Source organism: Gavia stellata, chromosome 2, assembly GCF_030936135.1.
Source record: "Gavia stellata isolate bGavSte3 chromosome 2, bGavSte3.hap2, whole genome shotgun sequence".
In the NCBI taxonomy this organism is placed as follows: domain Eukaryota; kingdom Metazoa; phylum Chordata; class Aves; order Gaviiformes; family Gaviidae; genus Gavia; species Gavia stellata.
The window spans coordinates 48,661,273-48,688,135 of NC_082595.1; the positions used below are offsets into that span (position 1 = coordinate 48,661,273).

Genomic DNA, 26,863 nt, shown 5'->3' on the forward strand with positions numbered 1-26,863 from the left:
CGAACGCTTTTGCAGACGCTGAGGGTCGTTCCGGACACCCCGACTTCCAGCCACGAGCCCCGGGAGGAGCCGCCACCGCGAACGTACGTTAACGGTTACCCGCCCGCCCGCCGCCCGGCGCCGCGGAGGCCTCGCCCGCACCTGCGATGCCGTAGTGCTGCGCGGCGGCGCAGGCCACACGCCCCGGCCAGTAGGGCGAGAACTCTGCCGCGTAGCCGTGCAGCCCGGGCAGCCGCAGCGTGCCGGCGCCACCGCCCGCCGTCCCCATGGCCCCCGCCTGGGCCCCGGCTGAGGCGTGGAGGAGCCGTCGCGCCCCCGCCGCGCGCACGGCCCCGCCGGAAGCGTCCCGCCCGCCGGGCGGTGCTGAGGCTGCGGCGGCGCCGCCGCCATCTTTGGCGATGGCAGAGGGCTGGCCGGGTCGCTGTCAGCGTGGCGAGCCCGGCCGGCACAGCCCCGTCCGCCGAGGCTGCACCAGCAGGCCCGGCTGGAGAGGGCACCGCTGCCGCCTCCGAGGGCCCCCTGGGCTCCGGGGCAACTGCTGCTGGTCCTGGGGTCCGTCCCGCTCTGCCTCGCAGCGCTGACCGGCCGCAGCGGCTGCCGGGTCCTGCTCCGACCGACTCTGCAGAGGTGGTAGCTGCAGCTTCGGGCCTCGGTGGCTTATCCCTCCGGTGCAGCCTTGTCCTCTGACCTCTTTGGAGGAAAGCTGTAAACTTAGGGGGGCCTACTGCGAAATTTATCACTTGTTAGGCTTTCCTACATACCCCAGTGTGATTCGTAATTAAAGGTCATCTGGCCCAGACGAGGCATCCAACCCCTCGCTGCCTGTTTCTCATGATAACTCTGCAAAATCACCTTCTGGTGAGAAGGAGACCAAACTTCAAAGACATATACATCATCTCATTGTGTGTGCATCAGCTTGAATACATGAAATGTTTCAATCATAGTACAAGTATGCATGTTACTTGTCATTTTTCCTCTTAAAAAGCTCTTCTAAGCTATCTCATTCTCTAATTTCTTGAATAGATCTGTGTATTTTAACATTCTTCTTGTGATGCAATTATGCTTTACCAAAGTCCTTTTATGAACAAACTCAAGTTTCCTTACACCCGTGACAAATTCTCTGTAAGTCAGTGGGAATTTTGCCTTTGAAAGGAAGCGGGGGAGCAGTTCAGGCTTAGAAAAGAAATATTCTGGCAGAACAGCAGCTGCCACTTTTGTTATATTCTATCCTGTGTGTGATATACAGGACTTTAAAATACAGATACAGAGGTTATTCTAGTTGGACACAGACTACCCTAATTAGTTATAATGACCCATCTATGTGTGTAGAGATAAAAATACAGACATACTATTTTATACATTAGGAAGGTACAGCAAAGGCCAATTAGATTATTTAATCAAGATTACTTCATGGAGCTTGGAGGAAAGTCATGTACTCCTGCTGCTCAGCCTTATATTTAAAACAAAACATTGACTACAAAATCTATTGTAAAGCCACACAAATATCTAATTGCTTAAACTGGCACTCAAATGCAGATCACTGAATTAGGCAGTTCTACTAATTCTTTGATCTTGTGGTAAAAATGAAAACAAATACATTTATCAAACAGCCTCCAGGATTTTAGAATAAAATAAGTCCAAATTCAGTGCAAGTATTGACAGACATCATATGAGATCAGATTTTTTAACCATGGGGCAAAGGAATATCTTACTGAATTGGCTGCTCCAGCCCAAATTGGTGCCACCAATTTGGTGGAATTTTTTAAAAAGATTCTGTGGAATTTTTTTAAATCAGTGTATCTTTTCAAAATGCAAGTTACAAGACAATTCTCTTAGCAAGTGTTTTTAAAGTAATTGCCCTTTGTGACTGAGATGTCAGTAGCAACATTTGAAAAGATGTACAGCCACCACAGTGGTGCAGTAAGTAAATTTGGACACGGCCATTTGCGCGGTGGTGTTTTGGAGTCAGGTGCTTGATGGTGTAAAGTCCAGTTACTCTATAGACAATTTTTCACTGATAGATCTCAGTATTGGAAAGATCTCACCGAGTGCATTTTCAAATCTAGTTGTTCTTTTGTAATGAGTGAAATTCCACAGAGGTTACGCAAACAGGAAGCAGTTCTTATCAGTGGCCCAGCTTTGTTTTAGAGACAGATTAAAAGAATTTTCGTAGACATAAAGATCAAGAAGTGGATAAAAGGTTACAAGGAAGTCCTGAGAGAAGGACTAGTTCACAAATATTTTTTTCCACAGAAAAGCTGTGAGTTGAGGTTTTGAAGTTCCTTGGAAGTAGGAAGCAAAATAATACGGCGAGTGAAAGTATTTGCACAGAAGATTTCAAGGTAGAGTAACAACTAAAGACACGAAAGCTATTTTACAAGCAAAGAGAGAAGGGCCCAAACCCCAAAACTCTTAAGCATGACTGTATTTCCTCCTCAGCCCCTGAGCAGCTGGGTAAATTCAGGAAACATGAAGGACCAGCGGTCTCCGTAGCATTTTATATGCAGCTGTGGAAACCGAACGGTCTGTCAGCCTGCTCTTTCCACCGACGAACAGCGAACAGCCCTCTGCCGCGCGCAGCGGTAGGTGGCAGCCACGTTCCACGTAAAAACTGGGAGCCGACCGTTAAAAATTCCCCAACTACGCGGAGATTTGTTTTCCTAACCCAACATGAATCAAAAAAATGGAAGTTGCTTACTATGTAACTTAGGCTGTATTTATCCTGCAGTCACTTCTCTGAGCTCAGCTCACAGTCATACTCCTCGTTAGCATTGGAACAGCCAGTTGAGATGCTTGCAGCAATATCTCTGCGTCCAGTTCACCACCTTTTCAGCCCACTGAGCTCTGTTCTGCTAGAAACATGTCTGTCGTTTCCTCAGCTTGCTGGCTGACAGCTAGCTTAGGTCCGAGTTGGGCTGGTAACCATCGCTGCTGTATACACAAATCCTTACAAAACCCTTGCCGGTCAGCAGAAACAGTTATCAGGAAGGCTCGAGTCCAAGTGTTACAAGAAGTTGTGAGAAGATCTTTTCTACCAGAGAAAGTAGATTGTGAGCTATTCCCCCACGTGCAAGGACAGCTAAGGTAGCTTAAAACACTGAAAATACTCGGGGACTGCAGTAAACTTTTTTCTGTCTTTCAGTTATCGAGCCATTCATTAGGCTTCATGCTATCAAGATTTTCTTCTACAACAGTGAATGCTTATTGACTACTAGAAATGGAGAGATGTTCCCAGCTGAAATTCCCATACAGTCATAAAGCTCTACGAGTTGAAGCTTTAAGAAAAGCATTTAGTGTCCCAAGGTTCCTGATAAGATTGCAAAACTGGCAATAGTGAAAATAAAGGTGACCCAAGTGGGGTTGCAGGAATGAAAGCAAAGGGAAAAGGCCCCCCTCATATGGGGTAAGTGAGGGTTGTTCAAGTTGGAAGGAAGAGGCAGTTAGCGTGGAGACTTTTCTGGAAGCTTAAAAGAACAGAAGTGAGAGGAGGGAAAGATGCTGGAGCAGAGGAAGATTTGGACTAGGAGATTTAGAAAGAAGCGTGAGAGTTGTTGTGGGGAAACAGGGTATGAAGCAAGAACAGTGCATATTCTTCACCACGCTCACAAGACAAGAGCTCCAAGGACAGTCCTGACTGATGAAATACCCATCCCCAACGATGCATCCACATTGCTCCATCAGTTTTTGCTGACTGCCATTTATGTGCACCATGCCATAATTTTGTAAGTGGATTCCTCATGTTATTACTGTTCTGTGATCAGCTGGATCCCTACACAATGGCCACCAGTCTCTATTCACCTGCCCCTTTGTACATAAATATTGCTTTAAATGTTCAGTGTAATCACAGATTCACCACTTTTTAAAGATTGGCAGCTGTCTGCCTCATAATAAAATACTGCCCTCTATATATTGAACATAAAGGCTACTTCTGATTGTCTACAGTGATATACTTAGTCTAACTTTCTATGACAATTTTTAGAAACAAGTTTTTTATTTCACTTTAATAATTTCTACTGCTTGTGAGAGTTCTGGTCTAAAGCTTACAGAAATTGCATTAGTTTATGTACTTCCAGTATCTCATTCGGATTTTTGTACCTGCAAATTTCTTTACATTCTTTTTTTTTACACCCATAATTGAAGCATACTGGACTTTACTCCTGCTTATCAGTGAAGAGTTTACAGTGTATCTCCAATCTCTCATTCCTATGTATTATTCTGTAGTTAAGTAAGAGGACCTTGAAGTATGGATGAAATTTAGCATCCATTTTAAACCCAGTATCTGTAGCGATGTATTTTAGTCCATTCTGTCAATTCCATCAGCACTACCATAAAAAAATTCAAAATGCAGGTTAGTCTAGAATCTTTTTTCTCCCTCCACCAGATGCTGATGGCCGTAATACATGAAAAATGTAAGTTGGACAGAGTTATGTTAAATGCACGTATGTTTTAGATTTCATCTCTGTAAAGCAGGATACATTCAAACTGCCTTTTTTGGTCTTGCATCTTGTTTACACTAGTTTGAGTGGCTAAATCAAGCCTGTGGCATCTGTTATATGCTGTTTGTCACTCATCAAAAATTGCGTTTATATTTGCAACTAATAAAGTTGGCAAATTCTTGGATGTTAAAATTGTAAGTATGGTTAAACCTAGAGGCCAATGATGTATAGCTGTAAAAACATATAAAGAACCGAGGGTCATTTTTTCAACAAATTTACTGCTAACTGCTTGTTACAAGTTTTTGTCATCAGAAAAAACAGAGCTGGAACAGGGCGATACTGAATCGTGATTATATGCAAACCATCTGGTGCTAAAGATGCTGATTTTCTAGCACTTGAGAAACAAGTGAACAAGGTAAGCGTACTTCTTATAAAAAATGAGGTGTTATTTTGATTTTAAAACAATCCTTTGAATTATTATCTCCTAATCAAACATTAAAACAGAAGAGCTCCAAATGTCTGATCGCTCACTTCGAAGAGTTAACAGATTAAGAGGTATGTTTTCACTGTATAAAAATGTGGGCAATTTGTGTTTGTTATTCCAGATTCAACAGCATTTTGATAATTTTATTTTTCTGGTTTAGGGCCCAACCTCACTCCCAGCCAAATCAATAGAAAAACTAACTTGAATTTGGAATAGACGCAGTGCTAATAATGAAGCAAGCCTCACAAGTCAGTAATGCTAAGTGGAATAGCATGCTGCTTCCGCCTCCTTTCAGCCTGAGACTTCCTTCTGCACTTGACAAACACGGGCTGTTCTGGAGAGCAACAGAGACATATTGTTCTTGCTTCCTGTAAGGTGATGTAACTGCAATGCTGAATGGATTAACACTGATTCTGCATTTTGTGGAAAACGACATTATTTAGGAAAACACTGATTGCCATTCAGACTGTAGCAAGAAACAATAACCTACTGTATCTGGCAGATTAGCAAATATTAACTTTTCCCTGTAAATTAGTCTTTAGTTTGCTCGTCATCTTCCTACCCCATGTACCCATTTCTTATCAGCAGAAGCAAATGCCAGGCATACCTCATCAAAAAAAGGGACTGCTCAACGCGAAAGCAAACAGAGCTACTAAAGGTCCTGCGGTGACTAATTTTTCTAATTATTCCAGAATTGATCCTCTGCCTACAGAGGTAATGGAAAACAATGACACAGGAGCAGGCTTTGTGCCAACAAGCTGATTAGCCTTAACGAGATCAATGGATGGACCTATTGATATGACATATAAACATAAATATGTGGAATACTGTTTTTCTTCCTTTTCTCCTGTACCTATTTAATAGAAACCTCTACTAAAATAAAAAATTGATTAAATCATCCAATTTCACGGTATTTCTGTTCAAAAACGGACTGCAGAAGTCTCATTGTCATTTCCTTTTCCAATCCATTTTGAATTCCTTAGAGATTCACTCTGGGCCTGCAAATAATCTGAAAGTTTAGGGTGTTCACCCTTCACATTATGTATTATTTCCAATGTCAAAGGATCTTTTCCTCGACTGGGTGGCTGACCGTAGAAAGTTAGCACAGCTTTCGGCTATATGCTAGTTATTCCAACTAGTTTCCTTTTCCATGAAGAAATATTTTTGTTAATTATCAAGCACTCGAGTGTTCTTGACAGGTAAATTCCAGGTGAATGTAAGAAACCGATGTATTTTATCAGCATGCAGGGGTAGTTCTCCAGTTTCCAGGCACAGCACTTGAAAAGCATGAGGCTGATACTGCTGAAAGCAGCCACAGAACCTTCAGTGAACTTGAAGCCGTTTGGGAACACAGAGGGAGGTTTAGGTGGGAATAATAGTAGAAGACAAGGGCTAATGATTACTAAATCCTGCCAGCGCTCTCAACTCAGCGCAAACGCCCAAAGCACTTACTCATGACCAGCTAGTTAGGACAGGCGCGTCAGGCGGAAAAGCCCCTGGGGCCCACGGCCGGCCCCGAGGGGAAAGGAGGGCTCCCCGCGGGGACGCGGCGTGGCTCAGCCGCCCCGAGGGCTCCCGCGCGGGACGCGAGGCGGCGGGACGGCGAGGCGGGGGGTGGTTATTTCTGCCCGGGGGCGGGGCCGGAGGGAGGCGCCCGGCGCTGGGGCCGCCTCAGCCCGCGCCGCCAGTGGCTCCGCAGCTGTCGCTCGGCTAAAGCGGGGGCGCCGAAGAGCGCTCCCACAAGTGGTTCCTCCCCGCCGGCGAGTAATTTCGCCCGGGGAGCGAAGGGGCCGGAGGAAGAGCCAGGTCCCGGGGGCGGCAGGAGAAGGAGGCCGGGTTGCCGCGGTCGGCTCGCCGGGCAGTCTCTGCAGGTGCGGGGGAGAAGAGAGCGGCGCGCCATGGTGCCGGCGGCAGACGCCGAAGGAGGCTGAGCTCGTCTCCCCACCTCCGGTAGCCTTCGCTAGCGCCCGAAGGGGAGCCCGTCGCGTCAGCCCGGCCGCCTCTCCCCTCCAGCAGCTCGGCGGGACCGTTCCGGGGCGGGCGGCGCAGCATGGCATCCGCCTAACCCCGGCCAGCGCGGCAGAGCCCGGGACGCGCCGCGGCGGCGGCTGCTCCTCCGCCGGGATGAGCGACAGCAGCGAGGGGATCATCAGCTTGCCGGTGCCCAGCCCTCCCGGCGGCGGCCCCCCCTGCGAGGAGGTGCTCGGCAGGCGGGCGCAAGGGGCCGACGCTGGCGCCCGCAGCCTCCTGCCCGACTTGGCCGCGCCGCCGGCCGGCCCGCTCTGGGCTGAGGACGGCGCCGCCGCCGGCCCGGGCATCGCGGCGCGGGCCAAGGGTGGCGGCAGGCGGACCGCCGTCACCTACGTGATCAACGAGGCGAGCCAGGGGCCGCTGCTGGCGGCGGAGAGCGGCGCCCTGCAGAGCCTGCGGGAGGCGTGCGAGGTGGTGGGGGCCGCGCTGGAGACCCTGCACTTCGGCAAGCTGGACTTCGGCGAGACGGCGGTGCTGGACCGCTTCTACAACGCAGGTGAGAGCGACCTGCCGGGGCTGACCGCCCCCGCGGGAGCCGCTCGGCCCGGGCTCGCCGTCAGCTCCCTGGCCCGGGCCGCCCTGGGTTCACCGTGGGGCGGCGGGAGCAGGCGTGGCCCTCCCCCGCTGCGGGGTCAGCTCCGGCCGTGGCCCCCTCCGGGGGCTGAGCCCCGGCGTGCCCCCGCTGGCCCCGGGCGTCGGTGACACCCTTCGGGCGGCCGCGGCGGTTACGTGGAGAGGCAAAAGTGCGTCAGAGCCTGCTCTTGTGTGTCCGTCCCCGTCCCGTCCCCCGCCCCGTGTTTTGGAGAAGGAACTCTGTCAGCAAGCGTGCTGTGAATCGGCACTGGTGATTTCTTACCTGTGGGTTAAACGTGACCTGGCTTTTTTTCTCCTAAGGTCCCAACAGTGTGCAGGGGTGTAAGTTTTTGCTAATGCACGGAGCTCTGGCTGAAACGGGCAGGAGCTGCGAGGCCCCACGAGCTTTGAAAAGTAGATTTGCCACCAGCCGTGTAGCTCGACAATGTCTTTGTGCTGACACAGTATCTGGGATGCTCCGTGTGTTTGTGCTTGGAAGTTTGTGCTTCACGTACTGGTTGCATAAAACATTTATGATGCACGGGCTTGAACGAAGAGCTACGTGCACCGGTTCGGTTAGTCGGCATGAGTGCCCTGTGCTGCATCCTCTCACCCCAGTTTGCCAGCTTTCCCAGCAATAAACTTGTAACACCTTCATTTGAAGATGTGGTGACCCAAGGTTGTGTGTTGTGATTTACCTGGCCCCGTTTTTAAAAAAAATAACAAATATCTTCCCCCTGTCTTTTTTTTTATTTTATTGACAGATACGTGGCGTGAATGTAGCATTAAAAAGCCTGCTTACTAGCCTTGTAAAGACATCACACAACTAAAATTATAGTACTGAATTTAATGTGGTTTTTGCCTTAAAAAATTGGAAGCAGGAAATTGACCTGACCTACAGTTTTCAGCTTGTCGTGTGGCATGGGTTTTGCTGATGTGAAATACACACAAAAAATGAGCATTTAAAGTTTTGCCTGGTAGTGTAGCTCCCTACTCCCCTGGGGCAGGGGGGAGGGGAAAAAAAAAAACCCTGATGGTATTGTAGGCAGTTTCCACAAAAGACTCTTCAGTGTGGACATGTGTATGCACGTCATCTCTTTGAAACTCCCCAAGCTTTTCCTCATGGACTGCTGCTTGCAGTTCAGTGAGGTGGGCCGTTCTGAAGCGTGCAGTTGCAGCTGATTCCTTGCAATTCTCGCAGAGCTGTGGCCTTAGAGGTAATGTTCTCAGAAGTCAGAGGGGCTGTTCTCACAGGTGGAAATAGGAAGGCTGTAGAGAGCTTCATTATAGATCCTATACTCTCCACACACAGATAAGAGGGACTTCAGATTTCAAGCACCCTGACACCCCTCCTTTCCAGGACAGGTGAAACCTGAGAGTCTCTTTTGGTTCTGTTGTGGAAGCTGCCACGTAGTGAGGCTCACAGAGTTGAATTATCCATGGTTTTGTGCCTCTTACATTGGTTAATTTTTAGACTCCGAGCTGTGCGGTAGGCTGGGTCTCGGTAGTTCACAGAGGCTTTTCTTGTAATGGGAGATTTGACTTGAAGTGGGCCCCTTTTAAATCTGGCAGTAGGCGTCTGGCGCATAGTGCTACATAACTGCACACTTATGTAATATAATTTGCTTATTTCAATGGCTTCTGAGCAAATTGTGTAAATGTGAAAACACTGCTTTTTCTTTCAGTACTGTTTGGCTATGGGAATTTAGTCAAAGTATTGCAAAACAGGAAAAGTGCTTTGCCATTCTGCTTTAGTTGCAAAGCCCATAAATGTATAAAGAACTAGGAGAGAAACATCCAGCTCCTGGACTGAAGAGAGCAGGATGTAAAAGCTTGTGTCTGCTCCACTAATATTCTCTACTGTCTGAGCTGACGAGTCATAAACAAGCTACCATCCCAAAACTACGTTGTGCTGCTGACTCTAAGGCTTAACTTAGGTCTAGAAGGATCTGTGAGTTTCCATACTTGTTTCTTTATTCCTGTTGCATTTTACACACACTCTCTCTTTTTAAGAACTAGTTGTTCTCCAGGAACTTTAAGCTAGCGAAAAAATGGCTCTCAGGTTGGGAACAGAACAGCATTAAAGAGTAGAAGCTGTTTAAGCTGAAGAATGCAAATGGGGAGCAGTGTAGGGAACAAAGCCAAAATGGTCATGGAGGGTGTAACTATTGTATAGATTATTTTTTTTTAAACTGCTTTAAGGGGGAGGGATGGGTGCATTTGTAGGTGACCTAAACTCCTTCCCTAGTCCCCTTCTTGTCCTCTTTCTTCCTGTGTTCTTTCAGTGATCAAAGACGGTATTAGTAATAATGATGAAGAATGTCTGCACACTATATTTGAATAATACAGTGTATGAAAATAGTACAGCATGACTGAATGTCAAATAAGAATTTAGCAGTAAAAGTACTTTCAAATTAAGTAATGGTTAATTGATCTTATTCAAGGTATGAAGAGTACGGAGTGATGTGATTTCATGAAGGTTTGGGAAATCAAGCTTCTAACTGTGTTTGAATGACATAAACCAATAAACCTCTCAACTCTTGTAATGCATGTAAATCAACTGATTTGGGGTGGGGGAAGAGCTACAGTATGATGTATCTGTCCATCATCAAGACTTCCCTTTTTAATATCTTGTTTCTGCTTTGTATAACATGGTCTGAACTCTTGGTGATCTCTGAGGTAGGTTCACTTCATGCCTTTCACTGCTTCAAAGAGAACTTCAAGGAGTGTTAAATAAAATCTAATCTCAGATGTAAATACTCATCATCCGCTCTAAATGTAGATTAGCCTACTAATAATCTTCTTCTGCCAGCTTCAGTCAACTGATGGTCCTTAAATGCTGAGACATAATTAGCAATGCATATGATTAGTGAGTAGGTCTCGGCTGTGTATAACTGAACCATTCAGGCACGAAATATTAAGAATGAGCCTATTCTAGCATTTCTCATTTATTGCAAAACTCAGTGTATCTGGGTTTGATCAGCTGTCTCAAGGGCTTTTTTTTCCTTCATGAAGAGGATACAGAGTTTTTCCCTGCCCTGCCCCCCTCCAGTTGTAGTAAGCTGCTGCAGGTAAATTGCAGGGCTCTGTTAAATTCAGCTTAATTTCTAAACAGTTCAGGAATGTTTGAAGAGTCAGGCAATTAGAGACATGCCAAAATATAGCAGGGAAACCCTTCTACAGTGCAGTAGACAGTGACTTTTAAAACACCATGACTATAACCATTGATATTTGTAATTAAATGCTATTTTCTCTACATTGTAATGACCAGATCAGCATATCCTTGTGACTTTTTTCTTTAATTGCTCGGTTTCTTATGAAAACAGCCATAAATGTGTATGGAGTACTTCAGAGTTTGTTTGGTTTAGGTAAACATTCATTTTTTTTTTTCCTTTCCCATTGTTTTTTAGGCAATCGAAATTAGGATGATTTGCTTTCTGTGCAGATCTTCACACAGTAATTTTGTATTACACAGATGCATCAAGGACTAGCTGAATAGAATGTTTTAGAAAAAGAAAAAAGGTAAAAGTACCATAGAAGGAAAAACCAGCATGAATTGGTAATCTGGGTCAGCTCTTCATGGGAGGGAGGTGCTCTAAGTCAAGCTAATTTCTTCACACAGGCTTTCAGGATTAGTTAGATTTTTGTTGATCAAAGAAATAACTCATTTGACTTGTAATCTGGCATTTGCTTTTAAGTTGTATTGATTTTAAAAGGCAGGGTAGGTTAGGGGTAAGTGTTCAGTTGACTAGCAAGACAAGTGATGTACTAGTGTCAAAACCAGGGTAAATAATGAAGAGAGGATTTTGGAATGACTTGTAGAGTACAGTACTGTAAAGGTAAAAGTTGTGCTCTTTCTTCTTGAAGAGGTTAGTAGTATCATATTTTGGGGAGATAAATCTTAAGGCATTAGAGAAACCTTATCGGAATTTTGTCCTACTCTGGAGCACCTTGCACCATCTTTTGGAGAAACTTCTGTTGACTTACGGTGCATGGATAGAGGGGTCATTTGTTTAGTATTTTCAGGTGTGTATTCCTGCTGCTGGTCTGCCTTGCAAGATTAAGCTTCCAAAATAAATTTTTTTGAAGAATGGTAATTTGTCAGAAGCACAGTATCAAGCATTCTGACTTTTGTATTGGTGATTGAGGAGGATCTGGGTTCTCTAATCTGTACAGTCACTTGTTTTAGGATGGTTCTCAAGCTAAACAGCTTGACTGGTGTGCTTGTCATACAAAACTCTCCTTGTAACTTTAATGTTGTGTTATACTAGGGAATTTTTTTTCTTCAGCTTCTTATGCTCAAGTTTTATGAGTAAATGGCCCTCATGATATTATTTTGTACTAACACTGTTGTGTGGGGCTATTGAGGGAATTCCCTATAACAGCAATGATTGACTAAAATAGAGTTCATCAAATAACAGATAATAAAGTGGGTTTAGCCTCTTTGTTTCTAGAATTCAGCATCGTTGCTTTTAGAATCTATGCAGGTTTGGGCCAGAAATTGTTAGTGTCTTACTGGGCTTAGAAACATGTTGTGTAATGTGCTTGGGGAGAATCTTGGCATACAAAATCTTCAGAGAACCTGTACAGTCACTTGTGTGAGAGTGAACTTTGCTTGGAAGGTGTTCTACAGCTAAACTGTTGCTGCAGACTTTACAGAGTGTTTGTGGATTGTGCATTTATAAACATTTACAGGCACACAGAAATGCAGTAAAGCAGTACCAGGGTTCAACTGCATTCTTGCAGTTTTTTCCTATTTTTCTTGAAATATGCTGAATTCTATGATGCTAAATTGTTTTTTGAAGTGATTTATGCCTTTATATAAATTTCCTGGAAGTTCTGTACACTAATGCAGACTCTCCTCTTAAGCCCAAAGGAGGTGATGTTCTTATCAAAACTGATGTTCTTGATTCTAGCAGTTGATGTAAATGTTTTCCCTGGTTAAAAAAAAAAAGCATGCTTCCTACCATATTAGCTGTTTGTAGGAGAAAAAAAAACACTACCAGAGAGAAACTGCAAGCTTTATTCCACAGTGTCTCTCAGAATGATTAGGTTTTTTACCACCTTTTTCTCTGTATTTCCTGATTATTATTTTTTCATTTCACTAACAGAGTTTTGTCAGACACTTGAAATACTGCACATGCTTTCTGTGATTATGCAGCACTTGCATCCATCACTTATTTTATTTTTTTGACACCACCACCACCCCCAATCCCCCAGGTGCTGCTGAATAACCACTGCTGTTTCTATAGCATCATGACTGGAGAATCCCTGTTCTAAATGATAGTTCTTGTTATGTAGCAGAAGTAGTTATCCTGATGCATTATTCTTGTCCAGTTTCAGAGCCAAGGGCAACTACTGAAATAAAGTCTAGTTTCAATGTCAGTGGAACACGTGCTGAAAGAGCTTTGCATTTCAGCAGCACTGTGTTGCAAGTGATGAGCTGGAGCAAGAAATGCTGAGTAACTTAATAATGCAGATGGTGCGCATAATAGAGTTGATGATTATAGCCATACTCTCAAGATAGACATGTCAGGGATGTGAGGTATTATGAGTACAGAATCTCTGTGTCTGAATGCGTAGTGTATATTGTAACATTTAAATGGGATGGGTTTTAAAGCTCCTTTTGACTCTGGATATTGATTCCAGACTCTAATAGAAGGCAGCATTAGGAACCTAAAACAAATGCATGGTACGTCTTCAGTATAAAACAGTATTTCATTCTGAAGCACCTGAACATGATCTACAACAAAAATGATGATGAGTCTGGGAGAAAATATAATCCTGATCTAAAGTTTCTTTTGTCTGGTCATAGTTAGTGCTAGTGGAGAACTTCTGAATTTATGAAGAAATTACGGGATTTGAAATAACATATTCACAAATATTTCCATTGCTGGATCAGCTGTAAATTTTAGAACCAGATTCCAATACTGGTACTGTATGTATCAGGCTACTTGTCAATAGGTGACTGGAAGATTGATATCCCATCAGTTTCTGTATGAAGTAGGAGGAGCACAGAAGATACATCCTCTCCAAACATGCCTTCTATATATGTGGGCTGTGAGACCTGGGTTCTCTTTCAAACTTAGTCACTGGCCTGTCATAGCAGTTTGTGGCTCTGCTGTGCAGCAAGAGCTTCCTTAGGCCTCTCCCCCAGCTGAGAGGCTTGTAGAACATATAGCATGGGTGCCCTGGGCATAGAAGCCCTGATGCCAGTGTGACTTTCCAGCCATTTCTATAATGTAATAATATTAAGGCTATGCTCTTGCAGTGCTTATTTACTAAATCTCCCAGTGATATCAGTGAGACACCTGGACACACAGTCCACATCCAGGCTTTTGTTGTATTATTAGAAGTTACAGGCTTTTGAAATGCTACCTTCTCTGTTAGGTGCATCAGGGTGTTAGAGCTAGTTTTCAAATACTATGTGCTGCATAGCATTTGAAGTGGTGGGAGAAATGCAGGTTATAAAATACAGTGAAGATGGAAAACTCATCATAAGGCACCTGTATGAGCAGAACTAATGAAAATATATTCCCCAATGGAGAGAAGGCTGAATAGAGCTAGATAAATGCTTTCTGAGTAATGCAAAAGAAAGTCTGTGACTGATTTTCCTGCAGTTTGCATTTCTGTGGCTCTGAAGAGGATGTGTCGTACAGAAATGACTCCTGAATTTACCGCAGCCACGGTAAGAATTTGACTTCTGTTTTTAGTCACTTTCTAAAGTAAAAAAGCATAATACAAAAAGCTGTAAATGTAGCAAGTGACAACAGAATGGAACAAATTGTGTTAAAGCCTAAAGGATCAAGTGAAAAGTAAAAAGGCCTTAATACATCATTTAGCACCGTTATCCTCAGTAATTTTTCCTGTTTGTTATGGTCTTAAATAAAATTAAGTTAAGCAAGTGAAAGCTTCAGTTCTATGGCAGTTCATTTTCTTTTGTCTCTCAGTAGAGAAAAGCTGAGTTTTAAGCATCTTCTGTAGTGCTGGTCATTTAAAACTTGTTCCTTTTTTTCCCCAGCCCTTTGGAACAGTCGCTATTTAGAATTGCTGGATTTGCATAGGTAACTTGCAAGTTGTATTTGTAAGTTATACCCAAAGAAACTAAAAAAAACTCAGTGGCTCAACAATGATAGGGATTTTCCACATTTGTGTTTAATAAAATGGAAATTATTGCTAGGATTCCCGTCTTTCATCGTAGGCTCCCTGCTTCAGATTGTCCCTGAACATCCACTGTCCACAGTAGTCTCCTACTGCTTATATTGTATGGCTTCTCTGGGGGTTTATATTCAAAGATACAGACATACTCAGAAGTACAGCATTTGTTAGAATGAGGCAGGCATATGAAGCAGTCAGTGAAGTCATCTTGTACAGCAGAACGTGTGTGTGACAGATGACAGCAAAATCTGTTTTGACAATTGGGGAATTTTCTGGTAATCAGTGATGGGTAGATTTCTGTAAGAAGTTTGTAATTGTTTGTATTCCAAGAGAAAATGAAGCTCATGATGAGCTTGACACACAAGCACAGGCTGCTGCTTTTTAGTGTATATTACTTTTTTCTCTCTGAGACCAAACTTATTCTTTGACTGGAGCAGATATAATCCTTCTTTCAGTTATGAAGAGCTGCTGATTCTCTACTAACAACGGCATGCCAGAGTTGAATTTTCTTCTAAATCATATCTGCCTTTATTCATAACCTTTGGGATGCATTTAGATGTAGCATGGGGCTTAAAGATTTCCCACAGACCAACTTGTTTAAAGTCAGTGGGAATAGGCACTCTTTCAAATCCCACAGAAACATATGTTTTGATTTAGGAACTAGATGCCCTTGCAAAAACTTGGCTCTGCATTTCTCCCTTATTGTAATAAAGTAAATGAGTTGCTCTGGGACTTGCTTGCTGATGGCATCAGTGGATGTCTCTTGCAGAGAGTGCAGTCGGGGTGAGTAAGCAGCTGGTGCTTTCAGTGGTGAAGACAGCTTTTCAGTGATGTCTTCACAGAAGAGCTACCTGCAGCTCTTGCAGAGAGTTTTATCTGATATTCTTTCCCTTTACACAATACCTGTCTGATACAGGTATAATGCTGCTTTCAGTGCAGTCTTTCTGGCTTACTAGGGACTATAGACTGAAACCTGCAGTCTGTGAAGTGTGAAGATTCAGGTTAAAGAATTGTCAAGAGTTGAAAGTCCTCCAGCACCTTCCCATGGACTTAAGTGCTTCCAACAGAAGTGTGTTCTGCAGTGTGCAAGAGTGCACCAAGTTAGTCGTCTGACCAAAGCACAGAAAGCCCTGGGTGTGAACAAGGGAGACTAGTGATGTACCAAGATGAAAGGAACACTTGTAATGCTGCAGGAATTTATTTATGGTTCTGAAGTGGGGCCCCTCGTGCTTGGTATAAATTTATCCAGTTATGTTGACACAGTAGCCAAGTGCTTCATTTAACTCCACCATAGAGGCACACCCATAAGATTAAAAGCTCCTATGTCCACCTTCAGTATGATTTTTACAGCTACACATGCTTTTAAAAGCATGACAGTACTGTTTTTCCCCCTCTAGAAAACTATCTCTGAGGGGAAACATGCTAGATGTATGCCATAACCTTGTGTTTTAGTGGTTTATTACTGCCTTTCAATGTGGTACCAAGATAAGGTTTCTTAGCATTCCTCCAGGAGCCTTACAGGTGATTCATATGGAAAAGGATTGACTTTAATCTGAATGTATGTGTGCTGACCACTGATCCTGCTTCCACATGCTGGCAATAATGTGGCATGCTGGGCAAAGCCAGGTTTTTGGTTGTGTGCTGCATCCTGTCTTCAGTTCTTCTTTGCAGCTTCTGCCATCAGTGGCAGTGATGTGTGGCATCTGTGGAGAAGGGCAGAAGCTATTTGCCTCCTGAACATAATGTTGTCTTCCAGATCGCAGTTGGAAATGAGAAGTTTTTGCCAGGCGGTTGGTGTGAAGAGCTGGGAATCCTTCCAAGTCTCCTTGGGAGCAGAATTTGGTCAGTTCCGAACACTGTCACCATTCCTGGGTCAAGTGGAATTGCAAAAGGCTCAGTGACGCTGTCCCAATCACTTTCACTAGCAAAGAGGTGGTTGTTACCTGTGTAAATAAACTGAAGTCCCGTTTATTTATGTTCTCTTTTTCCTTGAGGTCAGTTTCAATTTTCATTTTCTGCAGAGCTGAACTCCACTGGTACTTAATATAATAATAAATGTACTTCATATGATACTTGGAGTACTTTAACATGTAGTTTCCTACGAGGGTTTTCAGTGACCTTGCAAATGATGCAAACTGCTGTGCAGAAACTATTTTCTTTGCTTATGATGATGAAACTTATTTCAGGAGGTAAACTTCCCTGATTAATTCATTCAATATTTGTGTATTATTTACATTTTAAGACTGTGAAGCCTATAGGACTCAACATATGCACATAAAAACAGTTGTGGAGGGTAAATTAGGAGAGGAACAGAACTTCTTAGACTTGTTTATTTTTTTTGAAACTGTGTAACTCAATCTTGGTGGTTCTAGTTTCATTTTATTTCTGCTGGAGTTCTTATTCCTTTTATGTCTTCTGGGGTTGTCAATGAATTTGGAGATTTTCCTGATTTATTAACCAGGAGTAACAACTCTGGGTATAGTGAGTGTTGCACATATGAAGCATAGAAGACATTCCAGGGCAAACCAGAAAAAAAGTGGCACTTCCAAAACAACCTGTACAGTTATAGCATTGCTGTACAAAGCAGGATTTAATATTTTTTTGAAAGGGCGCTGGTAGAGGGGGGGAAAGAACATGTTCCCTGGTGTTGCAGCTCTAAAGGGAGGAGGGGAGAAAAGGCATTACCCTTGTAAGAGCAGGCTGATGTGGCCGGTGCTGTTATCTTTGAGGAAGTGCTGGGACCTTGCAGCACTACTTGCTTCTGGTCTGTTCTTGAGGGATTATGTTCTTTCCTACTTATAGGTCTCAGTGAGCAAAGGACTGGTGTTTTTTCCTCTTCTGCTTGCTCTTGCAGACCAGGGGCAGCATGTGGGTACCCTGACTTACTACAGCCATAGAAGGCCATCTCCGGTGGTGTAGTCTGAGCTTCACGTGACATTACTGAGTCTAGGTCTGTAGCTGGACAGAAAGTGCTTCCTCAGCCTCTCAGCATGAGGGAGGAAGCCCTCTGGCCTGGGCTAGAGCTGGGGATGGGTGGTGTACGCTGGGTTCTGGACAAGCCTTCTCCTAGGCTGGACCCCAGATGGGCAGCACTGTCCAGGGTCAAGACTGCACGATGCAGCCCAGCCCAGCTGTGCTAGCAGCTTTTTGCTGGACCAGGCTTGGGGTGTATTGCAGAACTCTCTGTAGATGAGTTTTCAAGTGTCTCATGGGCTGGATTTAGCTGGCACTCAAAGAGCTTGTATTGAAGCTTTACTCAGATGCATTTATTTTTTTGAGGCTTAATAAGAACTTTGTGGAGGTCATTAAGTGATAAGTGGTTTTAACTTGGTTTAAATATCTCAACACACTTGGATGTATTTCACAATTTTGAGGAAAATGGAGAAGGTGTTAAAAGTATGCATTCTAAAAGTGTCCCATAAAAGAAGCAAGAAAATAAGGATTCTTGCCAGTAATTCTATTACCAGAACCCATGATCTTCCTTTTCCAGCTGATGCAAGAAAGCCAAAATGCAATAAAAGCTCTAGGAAAATGGGCTAATCTAAAGTAAGAGCTTCTGTAGCAAACCCTGCCAGGTGGGTGTGTAACTGGAAAACTTCCAGTCCCTTTTGTTGCTTAACTGTTTGCATTTTGGTCTGTTTTCTGCAGTGTCCCAGAAGTGTCTCTGCTTTGAATGATCACTGTGTTGACAACCTGATATTTTGTCTCTCTTTCTTTTCTGTTCAAGTACTTTAATAGTAGCTCCAGTGGAAAAAAAATTTCTGATAGGCAGACTTCCCAACCCTTAGTGGATTGCCGTTTATGCTGTGGCTGGTTGCAAACTGGCAGATGCCTGTCTTCAGAATTTAATTCAGTTCATAAGAAATTATTTATTCCTTATCCATTATGAATTGAAACTATTGATTTAGAGCTACTGTCACAGTAATTCCTAGCTGTACTTTTGCAGTAGAATGGTCTCAGACTTCCAACACTAAAAGGCCTAGTTGACATGGCATGTTTTCAGATAATCTTTAGTGCTGATAAATGTGAGTAAGGTGACAGTTACTGCAATATGCATATCAGTATCGGAAAAGAGAATTATCCTCCTGCTAAGGGTATACTGCTGCCTCTCTCTAGCTGCAGTTCTAAGTAGGGTAAGAAGATGATAAAATCAGTTTTTGTGTGCACTTACTCTCAAGAAGTAGGACTGCTGGAGGAGTTGAGTATATTGTATTCCTTTGAGGATAAGCTTAAGTAGATGAAAAAGTGGAGTAACACACTTCTCCCTGGTGCCACTTTCAGTGTTCAGAGTTACACAATGAGGTTGGTCAGGGAGCCAACCTGATTGCTACCTGACCCCTTTGTTTCTTTCTGGTTAGCTTTCTGTTGAGTAAGTTCTCCGAGCTGAGCACATGTTCCAGAGGACGGACCAAAAGCAGGACTGTAGCAACCTGAGTTGAGATTGCCTAAAGGTGTGGTTTCATGTTATTCTTGATCCTGTCTCGTTGTGGGTTGCCTCATATCCTTTCCTCTTCCGGTAACGGTGGCTAAGGAGTGTATTTCATGTTGGCTGTGCCAGCTGTTTGTGCTCTCAGCCTGATGTTTTTCAGAAACTTTCTGTTTACGGGAAGGTTTGAAAACATTGTTTGGGTTTTGCTGTGGATTGGAACAAAAACTTCAGGACATCTCATCAGCTGAAAGTTCAAAGATTCTGCCACTTGAATTGAAATTTGTGACTGCACCTCTGCTAGCATTCATGGATACCAGAGTTCAGTTGCCTGTGCTGCTGTTATCACTTCTGGCATGCTTTTTGCCTCTGCCAACTAGTGCAGTCTCAGTAGCATTCCCAGTGGCCAGTCTGAAGGAAGCAACCCAAGGCTAGGAGAATTTAAGATGGATGTAAGGCATTCCAGGCCACTTGGTCCTCATGCAGAAGTGGGGCCTGGGGTATGTTTAATCAATCAGCATTGCTTTACTGGTTTCCTAGTTTAGGTGTAACAAGTGTGCTTCTTTGAAGAGATTTGAAGCTTGGTTTGACAGCTGAGGATTTGCAGAGTTGCAGTGCCATATCTGTTCAGCGAGGTGGGTTAAAGATATTGCATCTGTGAATGCACAATTCCAGCAGCTATCTTAGCTTCCAAATTCACAGTCTTTCTTGGAGCCCTTAAACTGAATGAAGGGCAGTGGGTAGCTATTGCAAGTCTTAGACCTCAATAGTCATCAAGCAAATAATCTGCTAATGTGCTGTCTGTTAAAAAGGAATCTTTCTAAAAAATACCTTATAGAACTAGATTGCAAGTACAGCATTTATGAATCTTCTCCAGCATGGATCATCAGTTCCTTTGTATCTGCATGTAACATGCAAAAAGTCATGACTGAATGTGATGTAAAAAATTTATTTTCCATTTTAGTACATTTGGACTTTCAGTCCAACTGTAAGGCATAACTGAGAGAGCACCTCTCAGTTCCTGTTTTGATGAAAGATGTAATATTTTTCAGTGATTAATTTCAGCATAATACAACTGCTCTGCATTACTGCAGTTATACTGAAAAGCCTCATTGTGGAAAATGAAGGTTGACTGCAAAAGAAACTTTGGACTCAAAAAAAAGAAAATTTGGACTCATACTATTGTAAATGATTTGTTCAATGCTGACAAAATTGGTTCCTACGTTTCATGGTTTAATGTGCTGGCCTTTGTATCCAGGTATTTTTGAACAAATCTCAGTATTCCTCAAAGTGAAAGAGGGTTACTCTGCTGAAAAGGAATGTGTGAGTAGGTGGTGACTGTCACTTTTTTTTCTGCAATATCTCAAAACGTTTCTTAATCCTAAATGATTCTCTTTCCCCTCTTTAGAAGTTGAAGAAGAAGCTGAAGCATGAGAATTCAAGTGTTAATACTGAGCAAATGCACACTGAGGTGCATTTCTTACCAGTTGTGTTGGTTATTCAGTTTGTATAAAGCTGAATATCTATTTCGCTGGCAATTATTCAAAGACTTGCATCTGTGTAGCTTTCCTATTCACATCAGTAATTGTTGTAGGAAAAAAAAAATTCTATTTTTAGCATAAATGACTGTTATCTTACCATTTCATCACTTCAGCTTGAATGGACCTTGAAGCCTACGTTGAATCTTGCAGTTAGATCTTGCATACTGAATTATTTTAGTTAATTTGTAGCAGGCCACTTGGAATACTAATTGAATTACAGAAATTATTTCTAATGAAAACATTTTTACCCATACATAGAATATGGAAGGAATAGAAATAGAATATTAAATAAATCACTTGTTAAATGTGCAAATGATCATCCCTACCCTTTTGGCTCTACTAACCTATGCCAGTCATCAAACTTTCTCTTGGACTACTGATTTAGCCAGTTGGAATTGATGAATCAGTAAGCTGCTTCTAGTCTCATTTCCTTGGTTCAGTTGTGGGCTAGCTAGCCTGCGTTTTTGCGGTCTGCTGTGATTCAAGAAATCTAGGTGATGGATTAGTTCGTAATCTATTTTCTCAAGTAAAATGTTTGACTGTGTTCCTATTCTTTTGGCCCTTGTTCTTACTCAAAAATATGATGCTATGCAAGACACTTAAAATGTTTCAAAAACTGCTACTGGAACAATATTTTTTTTTAAACATGAAGTTCGGCACTGTGCTAGCTTGGTGAATATCCATATATAAATGCTTCAGAATCAAATTCAACACTTGGAGCACTCTAAGTGTTTTATCTTGAAGTTGCCTCTACTAGCAACGATACAGGCTATTCCTGTTTGTGGGTAATATGTCGACTTGTAATATGTCTACTTCTTTTATAGGTCTTAAAGCACTTTATAGACGGAATAAATAGAGGGAACAACATTTTAAGGATAGTGAAACCAGAAAGATATTGAGTAAAGTGACTTGCCTGAGGTTTGGCAGTAGAGTTTACCTAGAGCTTAGGAGAGAAGTCAGGTTTCCTGAGTTGGTGAGCTGCCAGCTAGATCAGATGTGCTGCTGCTGTGATCATTGATGATTTAGATATGGCTCATTTCTGTTAAGGAGACAAGAACGTCAATGATCCTTAACAGCAAATCAGAAGAAAAGTTTTAAAAACTCTTACACAGTGGTTGGATATTAGATTCTGCTGGGGTAATTCTAAATCAGTGCTGTAGCAAAATAAAAGCAGCTTTTGGTACTGGAATCATATGCAAAAATGGTTTGCCTTTGGAAGTAAAGTTTGAGCATTCGTGTATTCATACAGAGAGTGACAAGCAAGAGTAAGTCAAGACTATGCTTTTTTGCTGTGAAACAGAATGAATGAGAAAGAAATCATAGCTGTCGCAGGCCACCTGCAGTTACCATTGACAAAGCCAAATGCAGACCTGCTTATCAGACCTGTTTAATCTTGTTTTGCAGAATTAGCAGCCATCATGTCAAGCGTTAAGAATTTAACTTGGGTGAGTCATATCCGTTTCTGTTGTGGGATGCAATAGTGCAGTTACTTGTGAGGCTGGGCATCGGAGCTGCCTTAAGTGGCAGATGGTGGGGTGGTGTGAGCAGTAGTAATTTTAGGTATATAGCATTTTCTGTGTTGGTTTGCAAATTAGTAGTTGCTTCTCAGGAAATTTGAGTGTGAAAATCCAGGAGCGTAAATACTAAGTAGCTGCTTATGTGCACACATGAGGTTATTTTGGTAGAGCAACTAGTGTAAAGTTTTGTCCTCCTTAATAAGAATAAGGCATGTATCTCCTCTCCCCTTTACTGATACTCTCACTCTTACCCTGACAGGCTTAAAACATGAGGGATAGCTATGTGATCTGTGGACCCATGCTCCGCTTGGCTAAAGCAGAGTCATATCTCAGATTCTGAAATTAATTACAAACTTGATCTATGTAAAAGGGAGATGAACTTAAGCTGAATAAAGCAGTCTGGATGAATCTGTGTCTGTCTGAACTTAAAGATGTTCTGGTTCTAATAAAGCTGCTGTGCTACCAGTTCCAAACATCCAGTGATTGTGCACTGTGTGCCTATATTAAGAAGCTGGATCAGAATCACAACTTGCAGGAAAAACTGGTATACTTCAGCTTCGAATATGTTTTCTAAAATAATTTATATTTTGTTAGCCTAATATTCTTGAAAGTTCAGATTTTCCAGTTTTTCCTAGATGAGGGCTACATTTTATTTTATCCAAAACTTTTGTAATTATTGCCCTTGGGAACTGGTGAGAGATGAGGTTTACAAAAGGACAGACATTACAAACTTTCTGGTAGCTAGCAATAATACTTGCACTGTAGTTGAACTTGTAGGTCTGCAACTGTATACAAGGCTGCAACTTTGCTTCTTTCTGCTGGAGGTAAACTCCCTTGTCCTTGTTAGCTTCTAACAAGGCCCTTCAAATTTTTAAAAGTATTTGAGGCTTTTGTGTCACAGGGCAAGATTACTTAAGTCCACACCATGGTATGCTTTGCTAAGTGGGACACTGATTCCAGCTAAATCTTTTGTGAATTGTTGTGATAGAAGTAATAATGCATGTGCTGCATTAGTGACACCTGTCAGGTTCCGATGGAGGGCTTTTTTTAATTTTTGAATATTCCAAACTATAGTCTCATCTTTAAATTTAAGAATTTATTTTCTGTGTGAAGCACATACTTTTATGCAGTGTTTTTGGTGGAGCCCAGGGGAGCTTTCAAATTAAGTTTAATCAGGTCTGTAGTGTTTACACTGCACTTTCCCTGTGTTGACTGAAGTAGATTGATTTGTGTGGTTGAGTGCTGCAGGTGGCACAAAGGATTCAGATTTTTTCCCTGCTAAATTGCAAGGAGGGCTGTGTGCAAAATTTGTGCTTATGACTTAGGGATCAATAAGGTCTGACCAAACCCTGGGAGGATTGTCCTACCTGCTTACAAATTGTGTTTGACTTGTGAAGCCTTAGTACTGGTGTTAAGTGGACAAAGCAACTTAACTGTAATTCTGTAGCTTGCTTTTGTTGATGAAAGAAAGTGGTGGTGGTTTCTCTTTTTTTATTTTTATTTTTTCTGTTTAAAAGGAACAGCTGGAAATGAATAAGGTATATGAGGTATGGGACCAGAGATGGATATATCTTTCTGTTTTTCAAGGATTTCTTTGAATGGGACATAAATAGGCTTTGTAAGGTGCAGATGAGTAGGAAAAACTAGAAATCATCTTTTGAATTTAAACAATGAATATTTAGGACATTGCACATAAACAATAAATGACAATAAATTGGTGTGCTAGAGATGGTGAATTTATTGTTGTGCCTGTAGGGAAAGAACATGCTTTGCTACCTAGAAACCTGTGAGCAATGAAGCAATTGATAAACTGGTGTTTATATAGGTTTATTTTGAGAAATATTGGTCAGTGTGGTCACTAGACTAATTTTAAAAGCAAATTAATAGACAGAGACACAAAAGGACTAAATGCTGCTGGGCATGCTTATTTTCTGATCTATTAGGATGCCTAACAGAAGTTAGAGCTATTGTGACTAAATTCCTGAAAACCTCATGGGAGTAATAAATAAATAAAAATGTCAGGAGTTACGAGGAAAGAAATGGGAAAAACTAGAAAAGTCACTTGCTGTATAAATCTGTGATTTGTCTTATCTTTATTATTGCATGCATCTCTGCTCATCTCATTTCAAAAATTGAATTTGTAACTTGGTGGGAGACACAGACAAGGGGGAAAAAAGGATTATCAGAAGCATTCATGGAATTGTTTCCATGCAGATGGAGCATGAATAGATACAGTCTCTTCAGAAGGAAAACAAAGGGAAAGGTGACATAATTTAAAATCAGTAATGGGAAGGAAAGAATGATTAAGGAACAATTACTCATTTTAAATTTTTGGCCTTCTAACTCTTATCTGCAAGAAGATAAAGGAAACACTTTTCCGTAGAAGGACATAGTCTTCAAAAGGACGAAAATTCATGAGGGATGGGTTTGCTGAGACCTATTATGTGTGGTGGACACATGAAATAACTCAGGAGCTCTTCCAGAAGCTTTGAGGATGTACCAGGTGGCTCTGCAGTTGCTCTGTTTCTTTTCTTTTCCGTAATAACTGCTGTTGGCAGTGGCAGAGATAAGATACTGGACTAGATGGACTTTTTGATCTGACTTAATGCTGCTACCCTTAAGACCAAACTGACACAGTTCCTTAACAGATGATGTAAATTTTCTAACTAATTTGCTAGACAAATGAAATTGTAAATGTTTTCCAGAAGTAGATGCAAATGATGATGATAAACAAGGCTGATGTATTTAATGCCAGGTGGGGACAGATTGTCAGCTACTACAACCTGGTTCACAGAAGCACAGTGGTTTACATTGAGTGAAGATCTGCCATCAGTCTGGCATCTGAAATAGCAGGAAGACTGTCCATGAGTGTAGTGCCAGATTGGCTTTGGGATGTGTTTTCTGTGCACTGTTGCACGGCCACCTGGATGGCCTCCTTAGCTTCATCACAGCAGAGCTCCAGGAGCTATCCTGTCAGGATGCTTTTCTCTGGCAGTAGGTCTGCATCTTTAATTTGTGGGTCACCTTCAAAGTGAAGCTGGGGAATTCAGTGTTTAAGCTCATGTTTTTTGAAGCGTGGATTCCAGCAACCTGGAATTGAGACCTGTAGAGCAGAGTCAGGAGGAGGGGGACTAGGATCCACTGCTGAGTGTATCTGAGAGGACCTCCCTAGGATGTGCTGAGACCTTGTAGGTACTTGAGGCAACCTGGGTTCTGGTGAAATGGAAGCTTATCTTGACTTGATTTCCTCTTGGTGACTAGGCTCTGTAATGGTGGGGTTATCCCTAGGGATGCTTTAGCACACGCTTTCCACAGTCTAGTTTCTGACAACTATATTTTTCTCTTCGTGGTTAAAGTGGTGCCTGTAGATGTCTTGGAGGTGGATAAAAGCAGTGAAAAGGATTTCTGTTGATGTAGCTGTTGTTAGTAAAGAATACAAACTAATCATGGCTCTTTGAAGGGCAATAAATCTCTGGATATTTTGCCCCAGGACAAATTTCTGCCAGTGGGAAGGGGTTGTTTGTTTTTAAAAGTTCTTATCAGTAACTTAATGCCTTTGCCCTTCAGTAACTACCTTTTGACTTAAGTGGAAGAAAAAGTTTGGTTACTATGGAGTACTTCTGAAAGTAATATACTTCATTACACCTCCTAGAGTGTAACTGTTCTGTAACTTGGACACATGAGGAAGGTTTTGTAGAAGGTACCTCTAGGAACTTCTTTTGGTTGGGATGTGTGTGGAGGGTATTATGCAACCCTTAATTTGTGCAGAAACACTAAAAGTACATCAGAGACATCTAGAACATGCTGGAGTAAAAGAAGCACTTTCCATGGGACAACTTGGTTTACTCTTGTGCAATTTGCTGAAACAAATTACAATGCAGTTGAACATGGTCTGAGCAAATTTTCCATTTTGTCTTTTCATTTCACAGAAATTTGAAAGGAGGGTTCTCTACCCCTTTTCATTCATCCGATCCAGATAAGAGCATTCTTGTAAAGAGTCAATAAAATCGTGTCTCAGGCTGCTGAAGGTGTTTGTTGTCTGCTTCTTTATTGTAAATATTAATTTCTATATTTCATGAGAGCTCCTCTGATACATAATCAAAATGTACTAGATCAGACCTGTGCACACAGACTGTTTGGAATACCTGCAGTGTAGATATTGGCATAAAAGCATTCCTATTTTATTTTATTTAGGTTTAATTAAACTGTTGTGAATGCATTTTAAACATGAAGAAAACTGACAAAGTTAGCGTCCTAATCACGTGACATCAGAAGCAGCAGTGCAGTATGGTTTTTGTTAAATGAGAATAGTGTGGCTTGCAAATACAAAAAGCGCAATGCAAATCATTGAAGAATGTAGGGTTGGCAGGGAGTCCATGTAGTCACTAATCCACCTTGAACTCCAGGGATGGATCAGGTATTGATGTCCTCACCCCACCATGAGGAATCCAATCTGTTATTGGAAATTTCCAGTAGCAAGAAGTCTTCAACCTCCCTAAAACCCTGCGTGGAGACAGTTCCCTTTAAAGATAGACTGGTTTTCCCCAAAATCTGCTCTAAGTTTCCTGTACTTTGGAAGCAAATGTATTCTAAGAGATGTTTAAAAATACCTACAATGTTATTCTATATTTTAAGTAAATTTTTATTTAGTCCTATTGTTCTTTCACTGTTCACAAACACAGGGAAATTTAATTGCT

At 42.3% G+C, this 26,863-nt stretch overlaps 2 protein-coding genes across 2 annotated transcripts in view; one reads left to right on the forward strand and one right to left on the reverse strand.

Moving 5' to 3' along the window:
• The window catches only part of PEX7 (peroxisomal biogenesis factor 7), a 47,428-nt gene extending 47,160 nt beyond the window's left edge, over positions 1–268 (reverse strand). The window contains exon 1 of the mRNA XM_059832315.1: positions 142–268. Within this exon, the coding sequence (XP_059688298.1) occupies positions 142–268 (127 nt within the window). The remainder of the gene's footprint in view (positions 1–141) is intronic.
• Positions 269–7,044: 6,776 nt separating this feature from the next.
• MAP3K5 (mitogen-activated protein kinase kinase kinase 5) overlaps positions 7,045–26,863 on the forward strand; it is a 106,969-nt gene continuing 87,150 nt past the window's right edge. Inside the window, exon 1 of the mRNA XM_059835849.1 lies at positions 7,045–7,447. Within this exon, the coding sequence (XP_059691832.1) occupies positions 7,045–7,447 (403 nt within the window). The remainder of the gene's footprint in view (positions 7,448–26,863) is intronic.